The following is a 24706-nucleotide window of genomic DNA, read 5'->3' on the forward strand; positions in this document are numbered from 1 at the left end:
AAAGTCCAGTCAACAGAACAGGGAGGAGTTCTTGTCTAGGATTACCCTGGAAAAGGAACAGATAGTGATCATGAAGCCTAAAGTGCCACAGGAACACCCTGTCTAAGCATGGGCAGGACTTGCCTGTCTCTAGTGATAACTTGGTTTGCTTTGGTGCCCTTTGCTATCTTTGTAGGTGGGCAGATCCTGGAAAGGGGGAAGCTGCAAAGTCCTCTATGGCAGAAGGCTGTTTTTCTGAAAAAGTCCATTTCTTCTATGCTTCTTTGAAAGCAGGCTCTCCTGACCACCCAGTTTGGCTGGACAAATGGCAAATTCCAGCAATACAGACAATTTTCTCACTCAAGCACACCTACTCATTCTGTTGTAGACATGGCAGGTGGCTGGTCAACCAACAAGATCAGCTGGAGCGTACACCAGCATACTTGAAGACAAAGGTACTACCATTCTCTCTCACGTGACAGGAAGTAGGAAACCAAGAACAGACCTCTCTCTACAAAGCATGGAGTAGTTTCCAAATCAAAACCTCCCCAACCACCTCCAAGGACAGACGGTTCTCTTTGACAATGCTCCCTAAACACTCGGGGAAAGAATTCCATTACCCTACACTGAGCCACGCTGCTAGAAACCCATCATACTTCCGAGTGACAAAACAGGCGCTCTCAAAAACAAGTCTGCCTGAAGTGGCAATCCCTTTGCACATTAGGTGGTCACAAGTTACCAACAGCTGAAGCTTTGTACACTCCAGACCATGTGGCCAATGAATGGAAGTGTTACAAAAAGGGATTTTTAATTAAGGGCTCCTGAAAAAAAAAGGAGTTTAACTACACTGGAATGAGGAAGGATTTTTCTTTTTCTTTTGAGATGTAATTCTTAAGGTATATTTTGAAGCATGAAAACATCTTCCCCTTAAGCTGAAGCCTGGGTTTTGTCTGCTCTTTGAAGCTTCAAGTGTGGAACCAGGAGAAACAACAATCCTGCTCCTTTAGAATAGTTGAGTTACTGCTTGTTTCACTTGCAGCTAAACTGGATTTGGAGAAATAAATGCATGTGATGTTGTGGAGAATTAGCAATCTGTGGGGAAAGGGCAGCCTGGCACTTGGAAGAAAAAAGGTAGCTGGTGACCTGTGTAACCTACAAATAGCAGAGTTTCCTAAGAAGAGCAAGCACTTCTAGAGCCCTAACCCAAGGAGCTGAAGATGAAGTCCCTATACATTTATCTACTCTGTTTCAATACATACAGGCGTTTCTTACACTACACTTCCAGTGAAGTGGGAGATGCTCTGAACTGTGACCCATGAATATTTATATAAAACAGCTATTTCATTTGGGACACAGTCAAAGTCTGAATGCCCTGCCTGCTGCATTTTGGTAGTTTTCAGATGCCACGTGAACAAAAGGATGAGTACAAAAAGACAAGAAACCCCCAAACCAAGGACACTCTTGCTAACCAATATCCTGAAACATTCCTTAAAGGAGCAGCCACAAGTGTGGCCAAATCTCGACATGGCTTTGCTTGGTCATTTCTTTCTTCTGCTTGTAGGACAAGAGTAGAACCTGAATTTCTCCACACGAGACAGCGTGCAGGTTACCACAGTTTGTTGCAACAGGCCAGGGTGGCTGGCCTAAGGCAAACTGAAGAGTTTGTTTCCTGATATAAATGCACCTTTGCTACAGTAGTTAGTTATTGCTTTATTAAAACAAACAAACAAACAAAAAGACTTAAATCTCCAACCTACTGAAGTTCAGGGACAATGTGGCCCAAGAAGCTTATTTCATTAGTGTTGCAGAACTGAAATTCAGCAGGATGTTTTTTTCTCTTTAAACTATAACTATAGTATCTAGAACACAAAACAAAGGCTAAAGCACTAAAGTGCTATCTGGTGCAGGATGTCTGACAGAAGGGAGAACCGTGGCACAAAAATGAAGAAAGAAGTAGTTACCAAGATGGATTCAAGAGAAGACGGAGAAGGATCTGAAAGTAAAACAAAAAAGTCTGACCACAAAGTTCCCTGGCCAGATTGTTTATCTTTGATTGTCATGGGAGAGCTTTCTTTCCAGGATAGAGACTATAGCCCATCATAAAAGCCCTCTGGGCACAGTACCAGTGACTGAACAGTGGACAGGGGGAGTGGGGATGGGGAGAGGAGGGGAACAGGGGAACAGGAAGCACAAGGAACTCTTTCTCCTCTCCTCATAAGTGTTCACACTTCCACTTGGTGCAGTAAGTAAAAAAAAAAAAGTGAATGTTCCCCTACGGAAGAGTAACGAGCAAGGAGGGCACTAGTATCTGGATGAACCAGGCAACCCAGGATACCAAGAGCTGGAGGCAGTTAGCCATGTAGAGAACTTTTTAGTTTCAACAGGGGTACAGAACTCCGATTCCCATCCATCTGAGGCAAGTCACGTGGCTGAAGAAATTCTTTCTGTACTCTAGAAGTTCAGGGGAGGGGTTTTGGAACATTTTATCCTGGCTTGTACAAGGAGGGGACAGAAAATGCAAGAACTGGTATGTTTTCTCCATAAAAAGGTCCCCAAGAAAGTGTTAATTCACTATGAAAAATACTATAACAAAACAGATAGGCTTCATTGACTGATCATTACTGGGTTCCAATCTTTAAATGAGAACCAGTTTAAAAAGGCTTGGGTTAAAATACAGAAGTCCAATGCTAAAAAATTCAACTCAACACTAGAAAAAAAAGGCAAGTATCACATGAAGGCTACTTGTTTAGTCTTGGTGAGAAAATGTGTTTGTACAGCCGGAAATCCATCGGAATAACCAACTTGAAGCTCATTTCTATGCAGAACCCAGCCGAAAAGCAATGCAGATATGATCCAACGCATCCCACCCTACAAGCAGCTGAAGGTCTGGATCTTTCCAAACATAGTTCCCGGTAAGTGCATTTCTGGAAAGGCCCCCCTTGTGAGAAGGTGCAAGGCTGGAACTCTACTCACGGTTCAGGTGCTTCCCTTTTATTTTTTTTTTCCAAGCCACGTTCCAGCAACTTACAGACTGAAGTGCTGCTGTCTATGGACTGCTGCAGGGCACTCCCAATAATGCAACGTGGTGTTATTGTACAGCAGAAAACCTGGCTCTCGGCACGTGACCCCCAGCTAAACAAGAACTGCAGTGCCCTCCAAGTTTTGATCAGCAATGGTTTGACCATCAGATCCATTATCTGGAGAACCCTGAAGCAAACCAGAGACAGCAGCACAAATCTCCACACAGAACAGGGCACTGTAAACCCAGAATGACACCCCACACACACGCACACCCACACACAGAAGCTCAAACCAGATACTGCCCTCTGCTGTAGCTTCACTTCAGAAGGAAACATTGTGGTCAAACCCCAGTCCTAGGACATCCAAGAGGATGGAAAATCTTGAAACAGCAGGTGAGGGAACAAAAAGTTCCTGAAGAGGAAGAAAATGGTGAAGTGACCTGGAGAGTCTTTGGGGCAATTATTCCTGGCCAGATGCCGCTTGCTCTGTATCTGAGCACTGGGACTTGTTCTTCTCCCACTGGCAGATGGCGTTGGCATACTGCACCACAAGCTTATCCATCCAAGTGAGGGGTTCAGGAAAGAGTACAGCCCCCTCAAAAAAGCCCAGGTGGCCACCATGCAGTGGCAGCACGAACATGACGTTCTCCCGTTTTTCTGCAAGGTTAAAAGAAGGAAAAATGGCATAAGATGTCATCGTCAGCAGACAGGAAGTCAAAAGAGCAGAGTTGTGCATTCTCCTGGATTACATACTCAGCTCAGGGCTTCAGGGTTGGCTATGTGCTCTGTGTCAGCAAAGCCTTTAATACAGTCCTGCTTGGTAGAGGAAGCAAATGTTTTGTTCATCAACAAAACTAGTATTTTTCACAACTAATCTGCAAAGACCCAAATTACAGCAGCCCTCCTAATACAGTCCTGCCATGTTCTTCAAATACAAAAGAAGTGTCTACAGAAGTCAAGATAAACCTCTGTACATGGGAACAAACATGCAGCCAGTAAAGACCACTGGATCTAGCCTGCAGTGCTCCACCTCAGCTCAGGTGCACGGCAGGCTCGCACCAGCTGTCTCTACAGGCTGTATACTTGGAGGGATCTATAGGCAGCACTGCAGAACTGACTACATATTAGCCACCCCTGCTGCCTAGTGTTATGCAGAAATCCCTCTCATTGACCAGGCTGTTGATTTCACTTAGGAAAGTGGCTAGGATTAGGTCCTCCTCTAATGGCTTTTAATGATGGAACAAGCACCCCTTCTGTTACCATTGGGCAGGCTCTGTTCAGCAGCAAAATGTCACCCAGATCTTGCCTTTTTGTGACCGAAAGAGAGCAGACAGGTCACCCTGGAATCCCACACTTGCCACCCCCCTGGGACCCAGCACAGCTGGAGGCAATCATAATCCTAAAAGACAACTCACTTTCACTGTGTTCTCTTTACCCACCAGGCTAAAGCTACTTTAGCTTTGAAATGTTATACAAAGCCTCTGGCTCTCCCAGTTGCGTGGGGAGCTGACATGAGGAACCAATTCAGTCCTACATCTGTGCTGAGAGTTGGACTAGGTAATCCTTGTACCTCTTCTAACAAAGGTTTTTCACTGCAGGAGAACGGCTATGTAAGATCTAAAGCAAATTGCTACTAAATTTTGCTTCATGGTCATCTAGTAGCGCCTCTCCATGTGATGCTTGGGGAAAAAAGCACAAAACAGTTCCCTCCTGCTGCAAAACCAGCTCTGAAAATAAATGTTTTGTTAGACCTCACAAGAAATAAAATCTTCAAGTTTCGTAGCAACTGGTAATTTACAGAGGAGCCAAGACACCAAAGTACATTGCTACCATGCTGCTCCAGTTGTAAGACAAGATATTCCTTCACTGAGTGGTATTAAATGTGAGGGGGGACATTACAAAAGTAGACTAGTTTGTGATGTATTCAACTTACCTGAAAGACCTCTTGGGATTGATAACAGGCTTTCATGAACCAGAGGGTCATCAGCAGAATTAACTAGCAGCAGGGGAACATAGATCTGCAATGTGAAACAAGGAGAGAAACTCAGCAAGTTACAGATTCAGCCAGAACTCCAGACTCTCCACAACAAAAGCACCTACCTCATAACCTGACCATGAAGCCACAATTGAGTGACATGTTTTGCTCACCTGCAGGAACACCAGGTGTAACACTATCAGTAGCAACAGTACTCAATCAAACCAGAACTGGAGGGCTGACACTGATGGGAGAGCTCTGCAGCATTTGCTATGGCTCCAAGGAACTATTTGGTAGGCAGGTTGGGTACAACAAAGTGGATCCAGCCAGCATCTCTGGGGAGTTGACAACCACTGCTAGGAATGCACATGGCGCTTCCCACACATCTTGTCTGGCCAATACTCAAGAGCATTTAACATTCTGCCTTGGAGAGAGGCTCCAAACTACTGCTTCTAGAGATGGGTACATTTATCTATGGCCTCTGAAGGGGACATGCAGTGCTCAAGGGAAACAGACTGCTGAAATCTGAGATGGAGTAATCAGAAATTGGCAGACAGTGGGGGGGAAAAAAAAAACAAAACACTTCAGTTATGCATGTTGGTCTGGGCAGGAGATGCAAAGAATGGAGGCAGCTGAAGGAAATGCCATTCTTTGAAGAGATGCTATAACAGGCCAGAATGGCAGGCAGCCCAAGCATGGCCTTTGATCAAAGGCTGACATCAGGAGATCAAATGTCATCAGTGATCAAAACAGGATTTTACACTCGTAAAACTGCTAGACAGAGTGCCTTCCTCTTGACACCATTTCCTGGTAACTGTCACTCTGGCTTTGGCATAGAGGGTGGGCTGCAATATGCTCGATGGACAAACTGCCTAAAAACTTACCATCTATGTGGAGCTGAAGAAACTGAACCGACTTGAGCTACTAGAAGGTATTTGGCCTTCAGCTCCACATGTTCATTGCCCCAGGAAGCTACACTGCACTTGGGCAATACTGAAATCCCTGGCTTTTATGGATTTTTGGTAAACTACTGCCCTTGCTCTTATGGGAGACCTGGTATATTTAAATCACCGCAGCCTTGGGTCTCTGGAATACTGGGCCATCAAGGTGCTGCCTTGAGCCTTTTTCCAGGAGAAGCAAATGATCTAATGTTTCTGGAAGCACCCTGATCTAAGGGTTATCACCTGCCTTGCTGTCATCTTTAAAGGGGTTTAATTGTGTGTTTGGCTCTGTGCCCAGACTACTATTGCGCGGCACAATTCTGCTCTGAGGGCCTTGCAGTTCGACTTCACGTGTTATACGCAAAGAAGCCTGAACTACAGCATAGTGCCTGCTTCTTGGTTTCCAAGTCAGACTTTAGTTAGTTAGAGGGGAGACAATTTAAGAACCAAGTGAAATCAGGGTCAATATTCTCAAGGAAGTTGGGCACCTATCATTAAATGGCAATAGGATGTTGGTGCTTAACTCCCTTAAGGCACTTGAAAATTCCCAGCCAGGGTTTGCTGGAGAGGTAATCAGACATGGACATGCAGGTACCATTAATGCAGACATCATTGAGCATTGCCTCTTCTCATTCTTAAACACCAACTGGAAGCTCTCTGCTGAGGGCACTCACCCTATGTAGGTAATGCAAGCAGCTTTCCTCTTCATAATATTCTTTCAGGGAATTGTAGCCATGGAATTTCCTGAGACAGAAAATAAAACACAGTAAGGCAGGAAGAGATGCACTCAAATGTCCAAGTCCTGCTTCAGTCTGAGGAGTCTCAAGCTGCCAAATGTGACCTCTTTCCAGTGCATAAATAGAGACCATCTGTCCAGGCCCATTACTGTGTAAGAGCTGGATGTTAAATGTTTATGAACAATAGAGCACATCAGTATCTGACAAACATGACATCTGCCATGTTTCAAGTGCTGGGGAGTCAGGGTACGCGCAGGACACTGTGCACTTCCTCAGAGTGCTTAGAATGCAAGTGTGCCACAGATGACCAAGTAAACCCTCTTGACTAGTTCCTGTCCAACTGAATGCCTAGCTATGTATGGGGCATTTTAAGCTTTGAAGCCTCTGAAGATGTGGCAGACTGGATGGGAAGCAAAATCAAGTTTGGTTACATTAAAACTTGGTTCCTTAAGGACTTCTTTTGGTTAGCCCACTACTCTTCAACTACTCATGAACCTTAAATGCAAAGACTGAAGGTCCCTTCTCAGGCGATGAAGCTTGCTGTAGTTAGCAGTAATACGAAGAAAGCAGACACTTTTTTGGCTTTCCCTTCCTTTAATGAGGTCCAGGCAGTCACTCTAATCTCTTCACCCTTTCATCAGAATCTAGAAATCAGGCCCTGAAGACAGCCTTATCTACATGGCTCCTGCTTCCAGAGAGACTACAGAGTTACTGCCTTCAGTGCTTCATTTCTGGCTAACTACATGGCAGGAAGCCTCTCTCAAGTACAAAATACACCAGGCCTCCCCAGGAGGGCCAGAAGAGCACTGTACTTTCAGACCTTTAGCAGTTCTGTTGGCTTTGGATGGCTGTGCCAGTGCCTGAACCTAGCAGATGCCACAGAAAGGGGAAGTGAAAGTAAGAGCCCACTGGAGAATGGATGTTATGCTTAAAGCAAACACAATATTTAGAAACAGGCATGATTTAAGAGCTTGCTGTTTAATATTAGTAAGAACCAAGGGCAGGTATATTAATGAAGCAAGCAGCAAGGCTTAAAAGCAGATGCATTTTGAAATACATTAACCATAGTTTGCCAAGCTGAGATGAGGCAGGAGTTAAAGTAAGGTTTTAACGAGAAGGCAAGGCAAGAGTTAAATATAGCTAATTTGGTCCAAACCAGGCATGGGCTTGCCACCAGTGAGCTGCTTTGCATGTTTTACCTCATGTTCGTACTCAGACATTTCCACCTCTCTAGACAGATTCTTTTGGGCAGACTTGTCTTTTTTCTTGGCATTTGTACAGAATCCAGCAGATTGGGCCCCAACCCACACTGCAACTACTGAAAAATAAGCCTTAAATGATCTTACGGAGGTAAGCAGAGTTTATTACAGGGTGACTAAGATTTGGTAAAAATTGTTCATCAGGAAGCTCCTGAAGCTTTCATCAGCCTAGCAGCATGCAGGAAACCAGAACGTGGAAAGATGGGCTACATAGGGGCTGCTACCCTACCTCATGATGCTGTCATCAATCTGCATGAGGGATGTAGCTGTACAGAGTTTGCTCAGGTCTGTGTCCATTAAGCTCTGGGGCTTCTTCACATGATCTCCAAACAGAACTTGTCTGAAAAGCAAGAGGAAAGTAGTCCAAGCACAGTAGCCACAAAACTGCAAATGAGCTCTAACCTACTGACAGGCACCCCCAGAGCAACTGGCATCTGCAGGATTGTTGTGGGGGAAGGAGGAAATATATATATATATATTATATCCCCACATCCAGGATGATATGCTCATTCACAAGCATGGCTTTTTAGTTTTGGATCGGCACACCAGGAGGGAAGTAGAGAAGTCAGACAAAAATATCTTTTTCAGGGACAAAGATTTTTCCACTACACTGAAAACGCCCCCACTTAAAACCCTGTTTCTGAGAGACGGCACTTTTCATGGAGTATCTAAGTTGAAGCGTACTTGGAGCAAAGGGTTTCTAGTAAAGGCCATAACCTGTGGCTTCTTAACAGAACCTCTCATGTCTTTGGTAACAGTACTAAAGATTATGGGTGGAGCATCTCCTTCCCCATCTGGTTTTACTGCTTCACTAGAGTGAAGCAACATTAGCTCATCCAACAAGCGTTATCTGGGGCATTACCTTACCAGAAAACTATTCACTACGAACACTTGTCATGCTCAGATACTGCACCCAGGAGAGGATGCAAACCCATACCCTGACAAGCAGGGAACATCCAGAACCCAGAAGAAAGACAGTGAGCTGTGAAGAGCAGGGGGCCTGTTGGATTTTTGTCCGCTTTCAGCAGCAGCTGCAGGAGAGGGATGGAGTTTGCTTTGGGGAGCTGGCCTGGAGCACAAAAGATCTATTACAGAAGCAAAATATTTTTCTAACTCAACAAGCCCTCTCCTTTACATCTGCAGCAGGTTTCTCTAGGCTATAATGCTGAGCGCCACTTAATGGGGAGATTAGAGTGCTTCATATATTGTAAGTTTTGTCAAGTTGTCAAAATATTTAGTTATCTGGAGTGAATTATATGGATTTCCATATGCTATGCATACAGACAAGAGCTCCCCAATTCCCTGGGCTGCTAGTGATGAGATAGCATCTTTTATGATCTCCACTCTGCCCGCTGGCATAGGGCATGAATAATCGGCTTTTTAAAAAATTCCCTCCCGTCTGCCAAGGAATTAGCTACCAAATAAGGCAATGCATCTTAAGTGTTCAAAGCAACTTAAATGGGAGGAAGGTGAACCAAGCATCAGAGAGGACTATTAATAATATTTCAGTCTTCAACCTGACCTGTGATGCATAGAGGCAGAAAAGGACCTAGGGGTTACAGTGGACAATAAAAACTGACTACGAGACAACAATGTGCCCTTGCTGCAAAAAGGCTAATGGCATAGTGGGTTACGCTAGCAGAAGCGTTGCCAGCAGACTGAGGGAAGTGATTCATTCCATCTATTTGATACCGGTGAAGCCACACCTGGAGTACTGTGTCCAGTTTTGGGCCCCCCACTACAAAAAGGATGTGGACAAATTGGAGCAAGTCCAGTGGAGAGGCAACAAAAATGGTTAGGAGGCTGGGGCACAAGACTTAAGACGGGAGGCTGAGGGAGGATTTAATAGTAGCCTTCAACTACCTGAAAGGTGGTTCCAAAGAGGATGAAGCTTGATTGCTCTCAGTGGTGGCAGGTGACAGAACAAAGAGCAATGGCCTCAAGTTGCAGAAAAGGAAGTTTAGGTTAGGTATTAGGAAGAACATTTTCATTAGGAGGGCAGTAAAGCACTGGAGCAGGTTACCCAGAAAGGTTGTGGACTCTACATCATTGGAGGTTTTTAACACATGGCTAGACAAAACCTTAGCTGGGATGATCTAGTTGGGGTGGTCCTGAGCAGGAAGTTGGGTTAGATGACCTCTTTAGGTCCCTTTCAACTTTAATTTTCTATGATTTCTATGAATAAGTGGAACATTGGTATTGGGCAAAGAGCAACACTGGGGCATTCACTCAAGCTATGCTCCCTGTGGTTTGCAATTGCATTTAAGGCTCAAACTGCCTTTGATAAGCTACAGCTGCATGCACATCAAGTATCCCTACCTATTGCTGATTAATCCTGTGCGCACATGGCAGAGCAAGCCCTTGAGAGCTGCTCCCTCACCAGATGCAAAGTCCCTACACTTTGCTGTTTCATTGCACAGGTGTCATGAGTGCCAGAACACTGAACTTCCCACATCTTGGATCTATTCGTTTAATAAATGAATTAAAAAGGAAAGGAAAAAATAACCACCCAGTTGTAGGGACAGGGACAACCTGCCCCCACACTACACACACACAGTTCTTAAGGGGTCCTACAATGCTTAGCTTTTCATGTGCTGTAATATAAATATCTCGATGCTGGGGTTAACTTTCTTCATCCCTGTTACCTTCTTAAACCCTCCCCTTCTAGGAAATTTAAAAAGATGCATCAACTTCTGCTTGTGGCTTCCATCTCATTAACCTTTTGGAAGACTGCAAGTTGCAGCCGGGGCTCAATTAGGAATATACAGAGCAGAAGATGTACTGCAGTACCTGTGAGAGAGGATGATTTTCTTCATGTTGTCTGCCATAAGGAAGTTATAAAACCTTCGACACTGATCCCATTGCATAAAGGTTTCCTGTGCCCTAAACACAATCAGAGAACAAAATCAAAGCAGGTAGCAACAAAGGCCTCACTGGAACAGGATAAGGAGCCTTCAGGTCACTAGGATAAGATGTTATGTAAACAGACCGCAGGCTTTCCCTATCACTGGCTAATCTTCTATAGGAAATGGCTTCAGCTTTGATGGAAGGTCAGGAGAGATATCACAGTCTCATTAGGCAGAGTGCAATTAGCTGGTATGATCACCAGAGCATTTGAAAGCTGTGCTTAAAGATTTAAACACTGATGGGAAGACACAGGCTGAAGTCCCATCTGACATTTAACCTTACAGCTAATCCTTAATGGAACTGCAGAGGGATGAAATCAGGGCTCCTCGTGTTAGCTTGGTTTGCTTTCCCCATCTGACATCTCATCATGAAGAGTCTAGTTTGGCAGTTTCCTCTGTGGAACCAGACTCTGTGGGTCTTCACCACTTCATAACTCCATTACTATGCGAAAAACAGGCTGCACAACTTTAAACCCACAAAAATTGCTAGGGGAATGAGGCTGCAACTGCACTATCAGGTTCTACCAGCAGGGCATATCAGCTAATAATGTGAAAAGATCACACAGAGACCATCACCACTCTGCCACGGAAACCCCTGACACGGGCACAGTTTGGTTTGCTGGAGACTGTGCAGCTCTGGTGACAAAGTCTTTTGCCAGCAGAACCGAGTCCATAGCAAGGGAACAGGACACCTCCGTGCTGCCGCCATTATTATGCAGTAGAGATCCCCATCTGTCATTTAGCCATAGCCACTGGACTTCATGCAGTACTGGAGACAACCACATTCTGAAGGGGAGTCCCTTTACCTCTGCCGAACGCAGTCCACATGGTTTCACAGCCGATCAGCCTTATCTCCGGGCTGTCAAACAGGATTTAAGATAGAATTCCACTAGGCCTACCACAACCACATGCTCTCCTTCGCTATGCAAAGGGTCACAGGCAGGTTATAGCTCTACCTGGCAACAGGGTTCACCGTTACCAAGGAACCATACGATTTCTCATTTACTGAGCAACTTAAGAATCGTGGGAGTTGAGTGTCAGATAGTGGGCTACCTCTGATGTTTCAACATTAAACACGCCCTGAGAGCTGATGCAGAAAGTGTATGTGTGAGGGGGGGAAGGGGAGTTTAATCAGGACATCCCAGGATGAGCAAAAGCTGCAAGATGTTTAGCAGAGCAAGTTAATAAATAAGTTAGGTTAGCATGTGGGCTAGTATACCCCATGGGTTACTCAAAGCAAGACTTCCCTATCTCCATGTCTCGCCAGGAGATGTCTGCCACGTACTTTTGAACAAAAACGAAACAAAACAAAAAAAAGCCACACAACCAAAAAACTATACATATACTTGGAAAGCTCTTTGCAGGCAACTGAGCCTTTGAAGTCATTTTAAGTGGTCAAGGTTAATTGTTGGGGCTGTAGTGTACTCACACAGTTGCTGCCACAGCCAGTAGGCCTCCCACGACCAGGACCGACTGGGCAATGTGCACAAGACAACAGCTTTCTGAAATCAGTGGACTGCACAGGCCCCAGCCATGGGAGCTTACAGCTCCAGCTGAACGCTGCATTCCTCAGGATCGCAAGGCAGAACCAAACCTGCACAGGCAGAGACCCGGGAACACAGCAACATCCCCCTTTAGCCTGAGGGGCTGAATTCCCCTGCTGTACACGATGAAAACTGAAGGCTTAGCAGGCATAGACTGCAGAGATAATAAGTGGGCACAACGTAGCCATTTCCATCTCTGTGCATAGGGCAGCCAGCCCTGTGGTCTGGCCTGAGCAGCCACTTACAGGTCTCCAATCTCAGAAATATCTTGCCCAAGCTCATTCTTTCCCTTACCCCAAACGCCAGCTTAGAGTTTGTCTCAAAGACTGTGCAAATCAGCACAACAAAGGAAACTCATTTCTATCTAGATTGATTAGCCATGTCATAACTACGGTTACTCGGAGCTTTCATACGGACTTGCTGTAAGAGGTCAGTTAATTTAACGGACTAGGGCAGGTCCAGGGATAATAAAAAGCTTAGTAGTTCCATCTGGAGGGGTCTAGATCTCTCTCCTCCGTATGCTCTACACCAAGGATACCAAAAGACAATTTGACCCAATCTTTACCTCTCCCCTCCTCACTTAAGGGATCTTTGCTGTTCACTGATGGCCCTCCTCACCCAGCTATTTGACTAATTAGCCTTTAAAGGCAGCAATGGAGATTAAGCAGGAGACATCAGATCTGAAAAGCTTTCTTGCCAAATGCACAATAATGGGTAGCAGATGTGCTAAGTGGAGCTTTGCTATAAAAAGATCAGTCAGCAGGGGGAGCCCAGACCTAGCAATTCCAGGAGGGAACCCCAGGAGACTTCTCTCACCTAACAACAGCTGGTTCCTCCAGAGCTTGTTACTTTCTGTTGAGATGAATCCACTGTTGTCATAACCAGGCAAGGCCTAGATGGCCTAGACTGCCAATCCACCAGAGCTTAAGGGGTTATTACCCAAACCAGCATGCAGGGAGTGGTATTATGTTGGGTAGACAAGGTTCTTTGGGTAGACATAATATCTTTTACTAGGCCAACTGAGCAATTGGAAAAATATTGTTTGCAAGCTTCCAGGCATAAGGACCCTTCTTCAGGCATAGGAAGCCTCTGCTGTTCTGAGACTTCAAGAAATGAAAGAAGCTGAAAGTGCGACAGGATGTCAGTGAGAAGGTAAATAGGTGGAAATTAAGAAAACAAAACAAACAAACAAAAGAAGAGCAGGGAGAGGAGGGGAGAAAAAAAGCAGGGGAAAAAAAAAAGACAAAAGAGGTGAGTAAGGGAGACTCTACAGTAGTAGCAGTAATTCAAGGTAGAAAAAAAGAGGCTGACTGAAAAAGTAAATAGCTGGAAATTAGGAAGAGAGTCTCAGAACAGCAGTGACATCCTACACCTGAAGAAGGGTGATTGCGCTTGAAAACTTGCAAAGAACTCTTTTCCAACTACTCAGCTGGTCCAATAAAAGAGATCACATCTACCCAAAGAATCTTGCCTGCCTATGTCCTTAGGTCAACATGACTACATCCAAAAACCCAGCTTACTCCGAGTAGGACATTTGGTTACAAGCATGAAACCTGAAGGTGTTTTACTAGTTAATAAAATTAAGGGATGAGAGCCCACTATGGCATTTATAAGCCCTGTGTAAAGCCAGCCCCCAAAACTCGGCCGATTCAGACACAGCAAACCGAAAGTACCTTGTCCTACAATCCTAACCATGTTAAGCTGCCAAAGCTGTTAATACACGTCAGGCCTGCTACTCTGTTTCCAGATATTTCCTAAGCAGGTTGAGAATCTTTCCTACCTCCTAGGTAGGAACCATTCACAGAGAACTTGGATTAGGTCAGATGCTTTTTAAGAACTTGAGTTAAATCTGACCTCAGGAGTAGGAAAAAAATTGGGTGGTCTTCACCCCAACAGCATTTGGCAATGTTTTAATACTGCCCCCCTGCAAAAAGAAAAAAAAGAAAAGAAAAGAAAAAAAAAGTTTCTGGTCTTAACCTGGGCCTGCAAGTGTTTAACTGGGGCTGGGCTAAGTGTTGATATGACTACTTCCTAACCAGAAGCAGCACTGCTGTGCTCCCAACCTCAGATCATCTCCAATGGCTTTGCATCTCCAGCTGCTCAGCCACCAGCTCCCTTACATTACACTTTAGTTCCAATTTGTGCTCTGAAAGCACTGAAGCAATCTGGGCAGCAACAATCACTTTAGTCTGGTCTCGGTACCCAGTGGGAGCACCTACATGTGCAATTAGCATGTCTCAATAAATTCCAGCACAGTTTGCGGTGAAGTCAGCTGCTCCCAGTGCAGCATGTACATGCGTGCCTGGGACTGCAGCTATTTGGGCTGGGGCGCAGCAGATCCAAGCTCGCAGGGACCTGGGGGTCAGCTCCAGGCTCCAAGCTGTGGCACTGGACAATGGAGGGGCTGGCTGGGGCATGGGGGGTACTCTAGGGCAGGGTTAGCCAGTGGGCAGCCCCCTCCTCTTAGCATCCCAGTCACTGTCTACACGTGTTTTGGTGCACTAAATGACTCCATCATAGGATAGTGCTTGTCCTACACAGTAGTATCCTATAGCAGAGTTAAATTTTACTGTGCCCTAATATGGGTGCACATGTAGACAGTGACACTTTACTGCAGAGCCAATTAGTCAGCTCCACAGTAAAGCACATATGCAGATGCAACCAGTTAAAGAGAGTCATTTTTGCTGTCACAAGACTGGGAAGTCTAGAGCGAGTTTCTTGTACTACTCAGTCGTGCAGTCAGTCATCAGTGCTCCTGTTTAAAAGCAGCCACTAGAACTAAAACAATTATTTTAAAACAGTTAATTGGGGGTCACTGTGGCACATGTGGCAGCTTGACCTAATGACTCCAGCCCCCATTCACCACGAGCCACTGAATCTGTAATCTCGGCTTGTGGTATGACTAAACACTAGGTGGAGCTGTTAAAGCCGTCTTTTAGACCACCATGTCCTTGTATTTTGTGATCAGACAATAAGACTAGAAGAGACCTATTATAAAATGAGAAGATAATGCCAACTGCTATTGGTCAGAAATGCCCTTTCTTGGAAACCTGGGGACTCCTCAGTAACTGCACATTGCCCAACCTGCCTACAGTAGAAAAGACAGATGAAAGCAATTGCACTGCTGTCCAAGGAGAGCAATACAAAGACAGCAAAACCAGTCCAAATTTACCCCTTATTTAACTAGGCAGATCCCTAGTCAGCCATGCTGAAAAACAAAAAGGACAGGTGAAATCTGCCCTCCAGAAGGAGGGTGACACTTAGGGAAAAGCAGGTTAGCTGCTCAGAAGTAAGCGTGATAGGTGCTGGCAAGGCACAGAAAAACACGAGGTGTTGGTAGCAGAGATGCTTTTTGTGGATAGTAGGTTTTAGTCTCTGTCTGGAAAACAAGGCTTCAGGTTCCCCCTCCCCCCTCCCATGCCCCCTGTGCTCTACAGCGCAAGAGCCAGTTAGATGTGAGGCAGGCAGAAGTTAATCACCAGCTCCAGTCACCTATCTCCACTTGAAAAGGCCAGCGAGAAAGAAACAGAAGCTTCTGTAAACTTACCGCAGCGCGCTATACCCCTGGCACACGCTGACACAGCACAGAACTCTCTCCTGGTTGGCCTGGGTCTCTCCGAGGTACTTGCACACAATGTTCCCACCCAGGCTGAAGCCCACCACAACCAACTGGGTCTGTGGGTAGGTTTTTTTGATGTAGCTAACCATGGATCCAAATTCCCAGGTGCAACCTGCAAGAAAGGAAAAGTTCAGAGTAATGCTCCAAGGGCCTGACCCCCACCATCTTTCAAGGACATGAAACTACTTAAGTGGAAAAACCTGTCTGCTTTCTAGTACTGGCTTCAGAAGAAAAACTCTCACTTGGACAAAGGACCCCCAGCTCCCTTGGGCTCAGTCAAGCTACTGATTAGAGCCTGTACATTTCTCCTTTCAAAGTAATGAAGGGCAGAGACCATGACTAGATACAACGTGCATGAGCCACACAGCAGTGAATGTACTTCCCTTTGGTATGGCAGAGGAAAGGTGTGATCTCAAACAACCAAGGAGCTCAGTCAGAAACATAATTTGACCGTCATGCTTTCTAACAGCTGAAGAGGTCCCAGCAGGAGTTTCTACCACAGCCAGAAACAGACAGTGCTGGACAATATCCATGATGTAGCAAAATGGACTGGAAGTCCTAGCAACTTAAACAATTCCTACATCAGTTTCCAAAGGCAGAGCTACTGGGCAGGGCCTCCTGCTATATCAGCACTTCATAAGACAGCAAGACAGAGGGATAAAAGGGTTGTCTCCCGTTCTTTTAGGAAAGCGGAGTACAAAGCGCAATGTGACTGTTAGTAGCACCCCTAGAATCACACCTAAGAGAGCAGCCTGAACAAGCAAGGCTGTCTGCCTAACCCATCCTTGCCCCACATTGGTTCTCCTGAACTCAAACATTTAACACAGAGTTCTAACTCCACCTACCCCTAAACAGAAGGTCCAGTGCATTTACCAGGCAGAAAGATTCATCACACACACACACACACACACACACACACACACACACAGAGCGACTACAGAACATTTCTCTATCCTTGACCCATTCCAGTTTGCTGAAAGGGGCTTCAGGTTTTCAGGAACAGCTTCCTTGTGATTGCTTGCAGTGGGTGGTGGCTTTCGCACAGCCATCACTGCACAATGAAAGGGCAGCAAGAAGCATTCGTGAAGTTCACAGATGCTGCTCGCCTGAAAGAGTAACTCATTTACTATACAGCCAACGACTGACAGTGCCCTCAGCCTCAGCAGCTGGATGAATCTCCATGCTGGATCAAAGAGCCTTTCAGATGCCTGTTTTGGTCTCTGCCATCTGGCCCACTAAGAGGTTATGCTGAAAGTTCAAACTGCAACCTCTTTCTACCCCCTCCCCCATCCCAGGGTAATTTTAAGCAAGTCGAAGCTCCCAAAGCATACACAGTCACATCTTTGTTTCCATTCTGTGTTTGATAGGGGCTAAATTAGGGCAAAGCACGAGACCAGACCTGGTCTTATTCTTTAAACGTGAATGTCAAGAGCACAAGGCAGTGCTACACAGAGATGCTCCAACCTAGTGTGGCAGGCACTAGATTCTGGGGCTAGCCTGCCTGAGATTGCCTGAATATTTCAAGACAACACAGTAGTTATTCCTGGTTCTCCTTCTGGCTGTGGCAGCTTCACTTCTGACTCCGTTGCTCTTTCGCCAATTAAATCACCCATTCACCAAGCACTCAGTGTGGGTGTCCTGCACTGTACATTCTGCATGTGGCACAGTCATGCTGACTGCTGTCATTAAAACAGCCCTCTAGTTCCATTCTCCTGATGGAGTTAATTGCTTCCAGAAGCCATTCACGCAGGGGCAAACTATGGTACATCGTGCTTCCTCTGCTCAAGAAAGCAAATGTGACAGAAGCCTTGATTGGTAAATAGCATGGTGGTGGAAGGCCAGCACTCAAGCACTCTGCTCCGAGAAGCAGGGATGGGGCATTAGGAGAGGTTAAAGGAAGTATGTTGCTTTTTTCCCCTTGTCCCCTGCCAGAGACTGGCCTGGTCTGGCCAGCCAGGAGAGCTCCTCACCTCCCTGTGACAAGTTCTTAGTTTGGTCCTACTCAACCCATTCTGAATGGCTACATTCCCTGGCATCCCTCAGCAGCTGGAAGAGCCTGCACTTGGATTCACATCTGAGAGCCTGCCTTTATGGTTTATACAACCGAACTAGAGAAATGGGTGCCGTAGCATGAAGAAACAGCTGGTTTCAACATGCAGGGGTAGGCTGGCCCTTCTCTAGGGATCACTGACTCTAGCGTGCAAGGGACCATGGCTAACAGAGCAGTCCAAGGCACTTAACACAAGCAGGCAAAAGTTGGCATAAGCAAACAAGTTCGTCTCAGATGCAGGTCAGCTATATCTAGTCATGATTTAAGGGAGAAGGGCTGCAGGCACTTGGGAGGTGGACTGCCTTTCTTGCAGCACCTCTCAGCCACCACGTAAAAAAAAAAAAAAAAAATCCACCCTTCACCCCCAGGCAGAGTGCAACACTGCATGAATCTCAGCAGTGACTCCTCGGACCCGACAGCTGGGAAGGAAGTGCGGGGGGGTGATGACAACACCACACATCTTCCTCTTTCCCACGGGGGAAAATACAAGCTACTGACGAAGCTGAGCACACATGTCTAGAAACCACACAGTTAAAACGATAACCCCCTCAAAAAGGAAGGGTCTAAAGCTCACTCAAGGCCCAAGATAAATGCCACCCATCTGATCTGACAGGAACAACAGGTGCTGTGTTCAGCTGAAGAATTCACACCATGCAGGGGGCAGAGTGCTGCAGTTGTAACCCAGGGCCCGCCCTTAACACGAGTCCAAAGAATTTGGATTTAAGATTTTTCCTAACTCTAAGGCTGTCTACTCTGATCAAGCAGGGTGACTGCTAGCCACATCAGTGTTCCGACTAGATGGATGTGCTGGAGTGCTCAGCATTTGCTTATTTTTAAAGCATTTGCCCCAGGCTCCTCAGTAGAGGCTGGTTTTGGCAGACTGTGGATGCTTTGCCACATTAGCATTCTTAATAAGCAGTTTTCCTCAAGGTCAGAAATGCAGAAGAAACCAAGACAGCTATGCGAGCAGCCAGTTGTCAATGTTTTTTGGACCATTTGACTTTTTTGGTAAGAAGGCAGCTGGCAACAGCCTCAGGAACCTGAAACCAAAAGGAGCAACACGTCTGGCTTAATCTAGAGGCTGCATAATTCAAGGGATCCCTGGTTAAGGTTATTCCCTTCCCAAGAGACATCTGAGCTGGTGCTGGATTCCTACAAAGATGCTGGGATATCAGGGCCGGAGCCAGAAGAAAGTCTGTGTTTGAGGCTTGACTTGCCTGGCACTATTTAACAAGCATGCTGCCTCTGCTCTGGCCAAAAAAGATTACTTTGCTGGTGCACGGGAGAGGAAATGCTGAGCATTTCTTGCACTTCCAGGACTATTTAAGGAAGCAGAAAGCCATGTTTCCAGAAGGGGGGCAAGAGCCAAAAGCCCAGTGAGGTCAAGAGAAAGACTGCCACAAACTCCAGTAGCTTCATATCAGACCTAGTATAGACTCTTTGCAAAGAATTTGACGCTGGATAGAAACAGAACTAGGTGCTTAAGAGCACAGCCATGTTTTGAGAGCTGCACAAGACTGAGCTCAAACGTGCCCCTGCAGTCACACAGGGCACTGCCTATATTCAAGCACTAAGGGATTTACTATCTTTCTGTTCGTACCTGTGCTTGCTCTTAAAAATCACCATTGTGATCAATTCAGGCTTTGGAGCCATTTTTAGTTCTCACATAAGAATAAACCTAACTGTACTCAATGAATTATTTGAGAGACCTTTGGAGGGACAAAACTGGCCCCCAAACCCAAACATTAAACCAGTTTGAGGCAGATGCTCAGCACTTAACTGCAATCAAGTCAGCCCCTCAAGATGGTACAAGTTAGGATCCCTAAACTTTGTGCTGGAAGCTGCTGCTCATTTTCAAAAGGTTTGTGCCATGTACAGACTATTACTGGGTCTGTCTGTACTGAGTACTTTTGCACTGCAGTACTCAGGGAAACCAGAGCTTCAATCCATACAGAGCTTGGAGTGGGGGGCTGAAGGGAAGCGGGTTGTTTTGCAAGGTTGCTCTTTTCCCAGTTATTTTTCATTTTCTGCAGCACTTCCCATACTCCAGATTGGAGGGGCTCCTATATACATGCTGGAGAAGCCCCCCTGCACATAATTACAGCATGTTGGAGCAGACTTGATTAACTGAGTCTGCTGGAGCATGGTAATTACTGAGCTTCAGCAGACTCCAGCATCATGTGTATCAGCATCGTTGTGCTGAAAAATGGAGGCGGAGCGCTTTAAACTAAAACTTGTTCAACAAGCTTCAGTTCAAAGCACGCTGTTGCCATTTTTCAGCGCAGGGATGCCAATACACATGATGTTCCAGTCACTTTAATTAGTGCAGCTCCAAGAGCCGTGCTAATTAAAGTGCCCCCCCGAAACAGGTCTATAAATGCCATAAGGCTCTAAAATTTAACAGCAGTAATGAAGCACTAGTGGTTATTAGTGGTCTGGTAAGCCAGCAATATAAAAAAAATTTACATTAGAAATAGCTTGTAAACTATCAAAACTGTGATCACTCAGGGTATGTAAGTGTATAGGCTGAACACTGAATCGAGGGATGGCTGGACAGAGGGAGGTTAAACCCAGCATTCTAGCACTGCGTCCTATTTGCTTAGACCACACCAAAGGCTTATGATGATAAAGATGATGAAGGAAGCTGGAAGCCAAAGACAAAGTCTGCTAGCCACAGTAAGCAGACCAGGCTGCCCTGTGCAGCTTTCCAGGGTAATCAACAGTAAGAGATCATGTCACAAAATGGCAACTAAGAATTAAAAATAGCTGTGCATGTCTAAGCCCAGACTGAGCCAGCTATACCAAATCAACTCCTGTAACTAAGGCTGCTGCTGCTTAAATCTAATTCTCTTAAAAAAAACAGACAACAAAAGTTAGACCTGGCTAGAGCAGGGCAAGCTGGGCAGGAAAAGGTGGCTTTATAAGTTATAAGTAACTTTGTACTTTCATGAGGTAGATGTGGACAAGTAGTGTGTGCCACTAACAACTAGACTCATCTGACACTGGGCACCCTCAGAGTACACCATGCTTTGTGGGACTGGTTACAAAACTCTGAGTTCTTACCATATGTGAACATGCGGGGAGAGGTGAGCTCAATGTTTGGCAGTGCTCCCAGGTGATTCAGGACTGCACATCGGTAGCCGTTTTTCTGGGCGTAATCAACAAAGGTGCGGATGTACTGCTTCTCGCTGTGATTCGCTATTCCAGGGCAGATGACCATTGTGATATCCTCTGTACAGTTAGTGGAAGAAAAAAAAGCATTAAGAGAAAGAAAGCTAAGCTGCATGAAGTGACAGTCTCAGGAGCATTCTGTTCCAAATCAATGGAAAGCTCTGGGTTAAGAACAACTTGGTAAAGATTTTGCCACCAAGAGAACAATAACAACGTTACAAATATCTCTGCCCTATCTGCAGGCAGTTCAGTACAAAAGGCAATGCGAAAAATGCAACCTTTGCATTCAGAGTTGCCGTGTGGAATTCCACGTACGGCTTCACATAAGTTTGCACTACTGTGGGCATCTTCCAAAAACAAAAATTATGGGAGCGATTAGCACTTTATGGACACAGTGCATATACTGTCCTTTCCCACTGCTGGCTATCACCAATGGCTTCTCTGGGAATTTGGGAGTCTCCTGTTCTCTCTAAACTACTAGTCAGTGACTGCCCCATGAAGCAAGAGTAAAACCTTCCCTCCCAACCACCAATGAGTTAGTCCTAAATCTATTCCACCTCTAGGCTCTCACTGAGAGTCATTTAAGTCTCAAATGGGAAATCTGGGCATCCTTTTCAGATATACAAGAGCTTTATTCCCATTAGCTCTAGTTCACAAGGGCCTTAGAGAGACAGAAGCAGAGCGGCTTCCAACCTGCCCCATTTCCTCATTAGGAAGTACACAGCATGGTACTATTTCCTGTACGCGACAATATGGTGAATAATTTGCTATAAAAGCCAGCCAAGTATGCATTGCGAGATGACAAATTATGGACAGGATAAAAATTAACAAAACCTTCCTTTCAACCCAAGATTGAATGATAAAAGGCAGGGACCCAGTTGTTCTAAAGGCATGAAGCATCAGCAGGTCTCTGGAGAGCCTAAACCTACTTCATTACAGTTGCTGTTACCCCACAGTCTAAACATCCACAAAGTAACTACAGCAAAGTTTGATGTAGAGTTTATAACCACCTATTGCCACAATTCAACTTCTATTCCATAGCTGGTCCTTTGAAGCTTCAATTGGCCCAGGGCTAGTTACAAACCCTGCTGGGAAGGGCAGAAACTGCCCTTCTGCACACTGAACAAACACAGGAAATGATGTCCCAAGATACCATTGTTTTCTAACATGAGCAATGAACATAGGTAAGCTTTCTTGCCTTTACCAAAGTAAACAATATACAGAGTGTTACCAGAGTAGCTGATGCACTGTAAATTCACTCCTGAGCTTACTTCCCAGAATATTACTTGCATACTCAGACTTTGTATGCAACACATAGTTAACTCGTGGAATTCACTGCCACAAGAAGTGATGGAGGCAGAATAGCCTCGCCAGGTTCAAAATGGGACTAGATAAAAAAATCCTGGCTGACAGATCTATTAATGACTACTGAACAGAATAGTTGGAGATGTTTCCTCTGGCACCTATAATGGTGGATGCCAGGGTAAATACTGAATATGGGATAGGTCACTCAAGATACAATTCAATGCTCTCCCTCTGACAGTGGCAGAAATGAATGCAATAGAGACCGACTACTGGGCTAGATGGGCAACTGGTCTGACCCAGTATGGCACTTACTTTCTTACAAATGTGATAAACTCCCCTTCACTTGGCAAAAGGATCCTAGAGTCTGGGAGGACCCAAGTGGAGAGCTTCACTTAAGTCCTTTTCTGACTGCTGCAGCTATACTACCCTTCTGCTCACTACAGGCAGCAGGGAATCAGCCCTGCACCTTTTATCTGAACAAAGTTCCCTGAATTTGAATAAACATTTATTTTCATCCATTCAGGTACTTCAGATTGAGGTTCACAACAATTCCCACAGCAGTGGCCAAATGTTTTAGCTTGATCTAAGCACTTCACAATTTGGGAGCTTTAGAAAGAACTGACCCACAACCAAGAAGTCCAAAACCTTTCTCCTGCTGTGCATCTCCCTTTGAAAGGACAACTTAGTGTATGCCACAATATGGAATTATTGCTATTTTCATGCTGACACATTAGCTCTAGTTTATAGAAGGAATGATCTCAGATTTGATTTTCTCTTAGTACATGCCAGGAGGCACAAAGTACAAGCTGTCAGTCATTAAGCCTCAGGAATATAAAAGATGCCCATGACCTGTTTACATGTGCAAGTCCGACCTGCATCCATCTGCCTACTTCCCAAATTTAAAATAAAAGCCTTGAAGTAGCAGCCCCCCCAAAACCATTTGTAGTGGACCCTTTAGGTCTGAAGTAAGTTTCTAGTACAAGTGGTACAGGTTTTGCATAGTAGACAGACAATTTGTGAGGCTACAAGTCCTCCTTTCCCTCTCACTAGGCCGAAGCGGTCCCCGTTGCCTGTCTGGGTTACTCAGGAACAGCACCATTATTATTTTTTTCCCCCCTACTAAAAGTTCTTTATCATATTTAAACAAGTTTCTGTAGCCAAACAGACTAAGGTACCCATTCCAACATGGCTGTTTGACAAACCTCTAATGCAGTGTTCAGCCAGCGGCTCAAAGAGGTCGAAGGTTGCTGTAGCTCCATCTGACATTGTGAGGTACTTGCGAAGACCATAAGGATGTGGTGATCTCACTCTCCCCATCTTCCCATAGAGAGCAGTCTGGATATGTCCACTCTTCCCCCAGATCAGGGGTGGAATGTACCTGCAAGGAAATAGAGGTAGTATTTGGTTTTGAAGTCTTACTATGCCTTAAAAATCTACACGAGTCTACTTTAATTCAGAAGAAGATGCTCCCATTATTACTCGTTGTTAATTGAAACAAGGTGCAATATACTTGCTACCATGACTGCATCAGCCTTGTCAGCTCAGAGAGGAAAGAAGAGGAGAGCTGCTGACCGAGAAGTCGTCAGCACTGACAGCAGCAGAGGATCCACAGGGTCCTGAATAACCTGGAATCCAAAGCTTCCTGATCATTAAGGTGGTAACAAAAGAATAAGTGCCCACAGAAAACTATAAGGTTATCAACTTGTAGTTGGATTCGATGCGAACCCAGTACACATTCAGCCGCTTGAAACCCGATCTACACCACTGACAAATTTTGAAGTCTTTCATTAAGAGGGTATTAAAAACTTGCTGGAAGGCAATCCACAGAAATACTCCTGGGAGCACAAGCACTTGATTACGTAGCAGGTCGGTAATGAAACCAGGCTCATAGTCTGGTCTCTGACCTCAGTCACATGCTAAGTCTCAGGGCAGTTCCTCTGTATACTATATATTAGCAGTTTCTTTGTATGCTGTACTGAAGAGGACAAGTGACTGGTACGTTGCACTAAACCAAATGCCTCTGACAGGTTAGGATGCTGAAACAGGCAAGGGCTGAAGAAAAAGATCCATAATAACGAGGCAACTCGACTCCCTTGAAGGCCACTTAGGAAAGCGCTTCCTTTCAGATGAAGGGTAAAACAGTTCTGCTGCTTATCAGAAGCACAGGGGGATGGCTGCCAAAGCAGATGGCCTTATTGTC

At 45.3% G+C, this 24706-nt stretch overlaps 1 protein-coding gene across 1 annotated transcript in view; it reads right to left on the reverse strand.

The window, feature by feature from the left end:
• Window positions 1-843: 843 nt before the first annotated feature.
• Window positions 844-24706, reverse strand: part of ABHD2 (abhydrolase domain containing 2) — a 60870-nt gene continuing 37007 nt past the window's right edge. Inside the window, exons 4-11 of the mRNA XM_019533736.1 lie at window positions 23709-23884; window positions 21094-21261; window positions 15909-16092; window positions 10702-10794; window positions 8141-8251; window positions 6590-6659; window positions 4933-5017; window positions 844-3656 (exon numbers count right to left, since the gene is read on the reverse strand). Coding sequence (XP_019389281.1) covers window positions 3460-3656; window positions 4933-5017; window positions 6590-6659; window positions 8141-8251; window positions 10702-10794; window positions 15909-16092; window positions 21094-21261; window positions 23709-23884 — 1084 coding nt within the window. The 3' untranslated portion in view covers window positions 844-3459. The remainder of the gene's footprint in view (window positions 3657-4932; window positions 5018-6589; window positions 6660-8140; window positions 8252-10701; window positions 10795-15908; window positions 16093-21093; window positions 21262-23708; window positions 23885-24706) is intronic.

The sequence above is a fragment of the Crocodylus porosus genome, unplaced genomic scaffold (assembly GCF_001723895.1).
Source record: "Crocodylus porosus isolate Cpor-Errol unplaced genomic scaffold, CroPor_comp1, whole genome shotgun sequence".
NCBI lineage: Eukaryota > Metazoa > Chordata > Crocodylia > Crocodylidae > Crocodylus > Crocodylus porosus.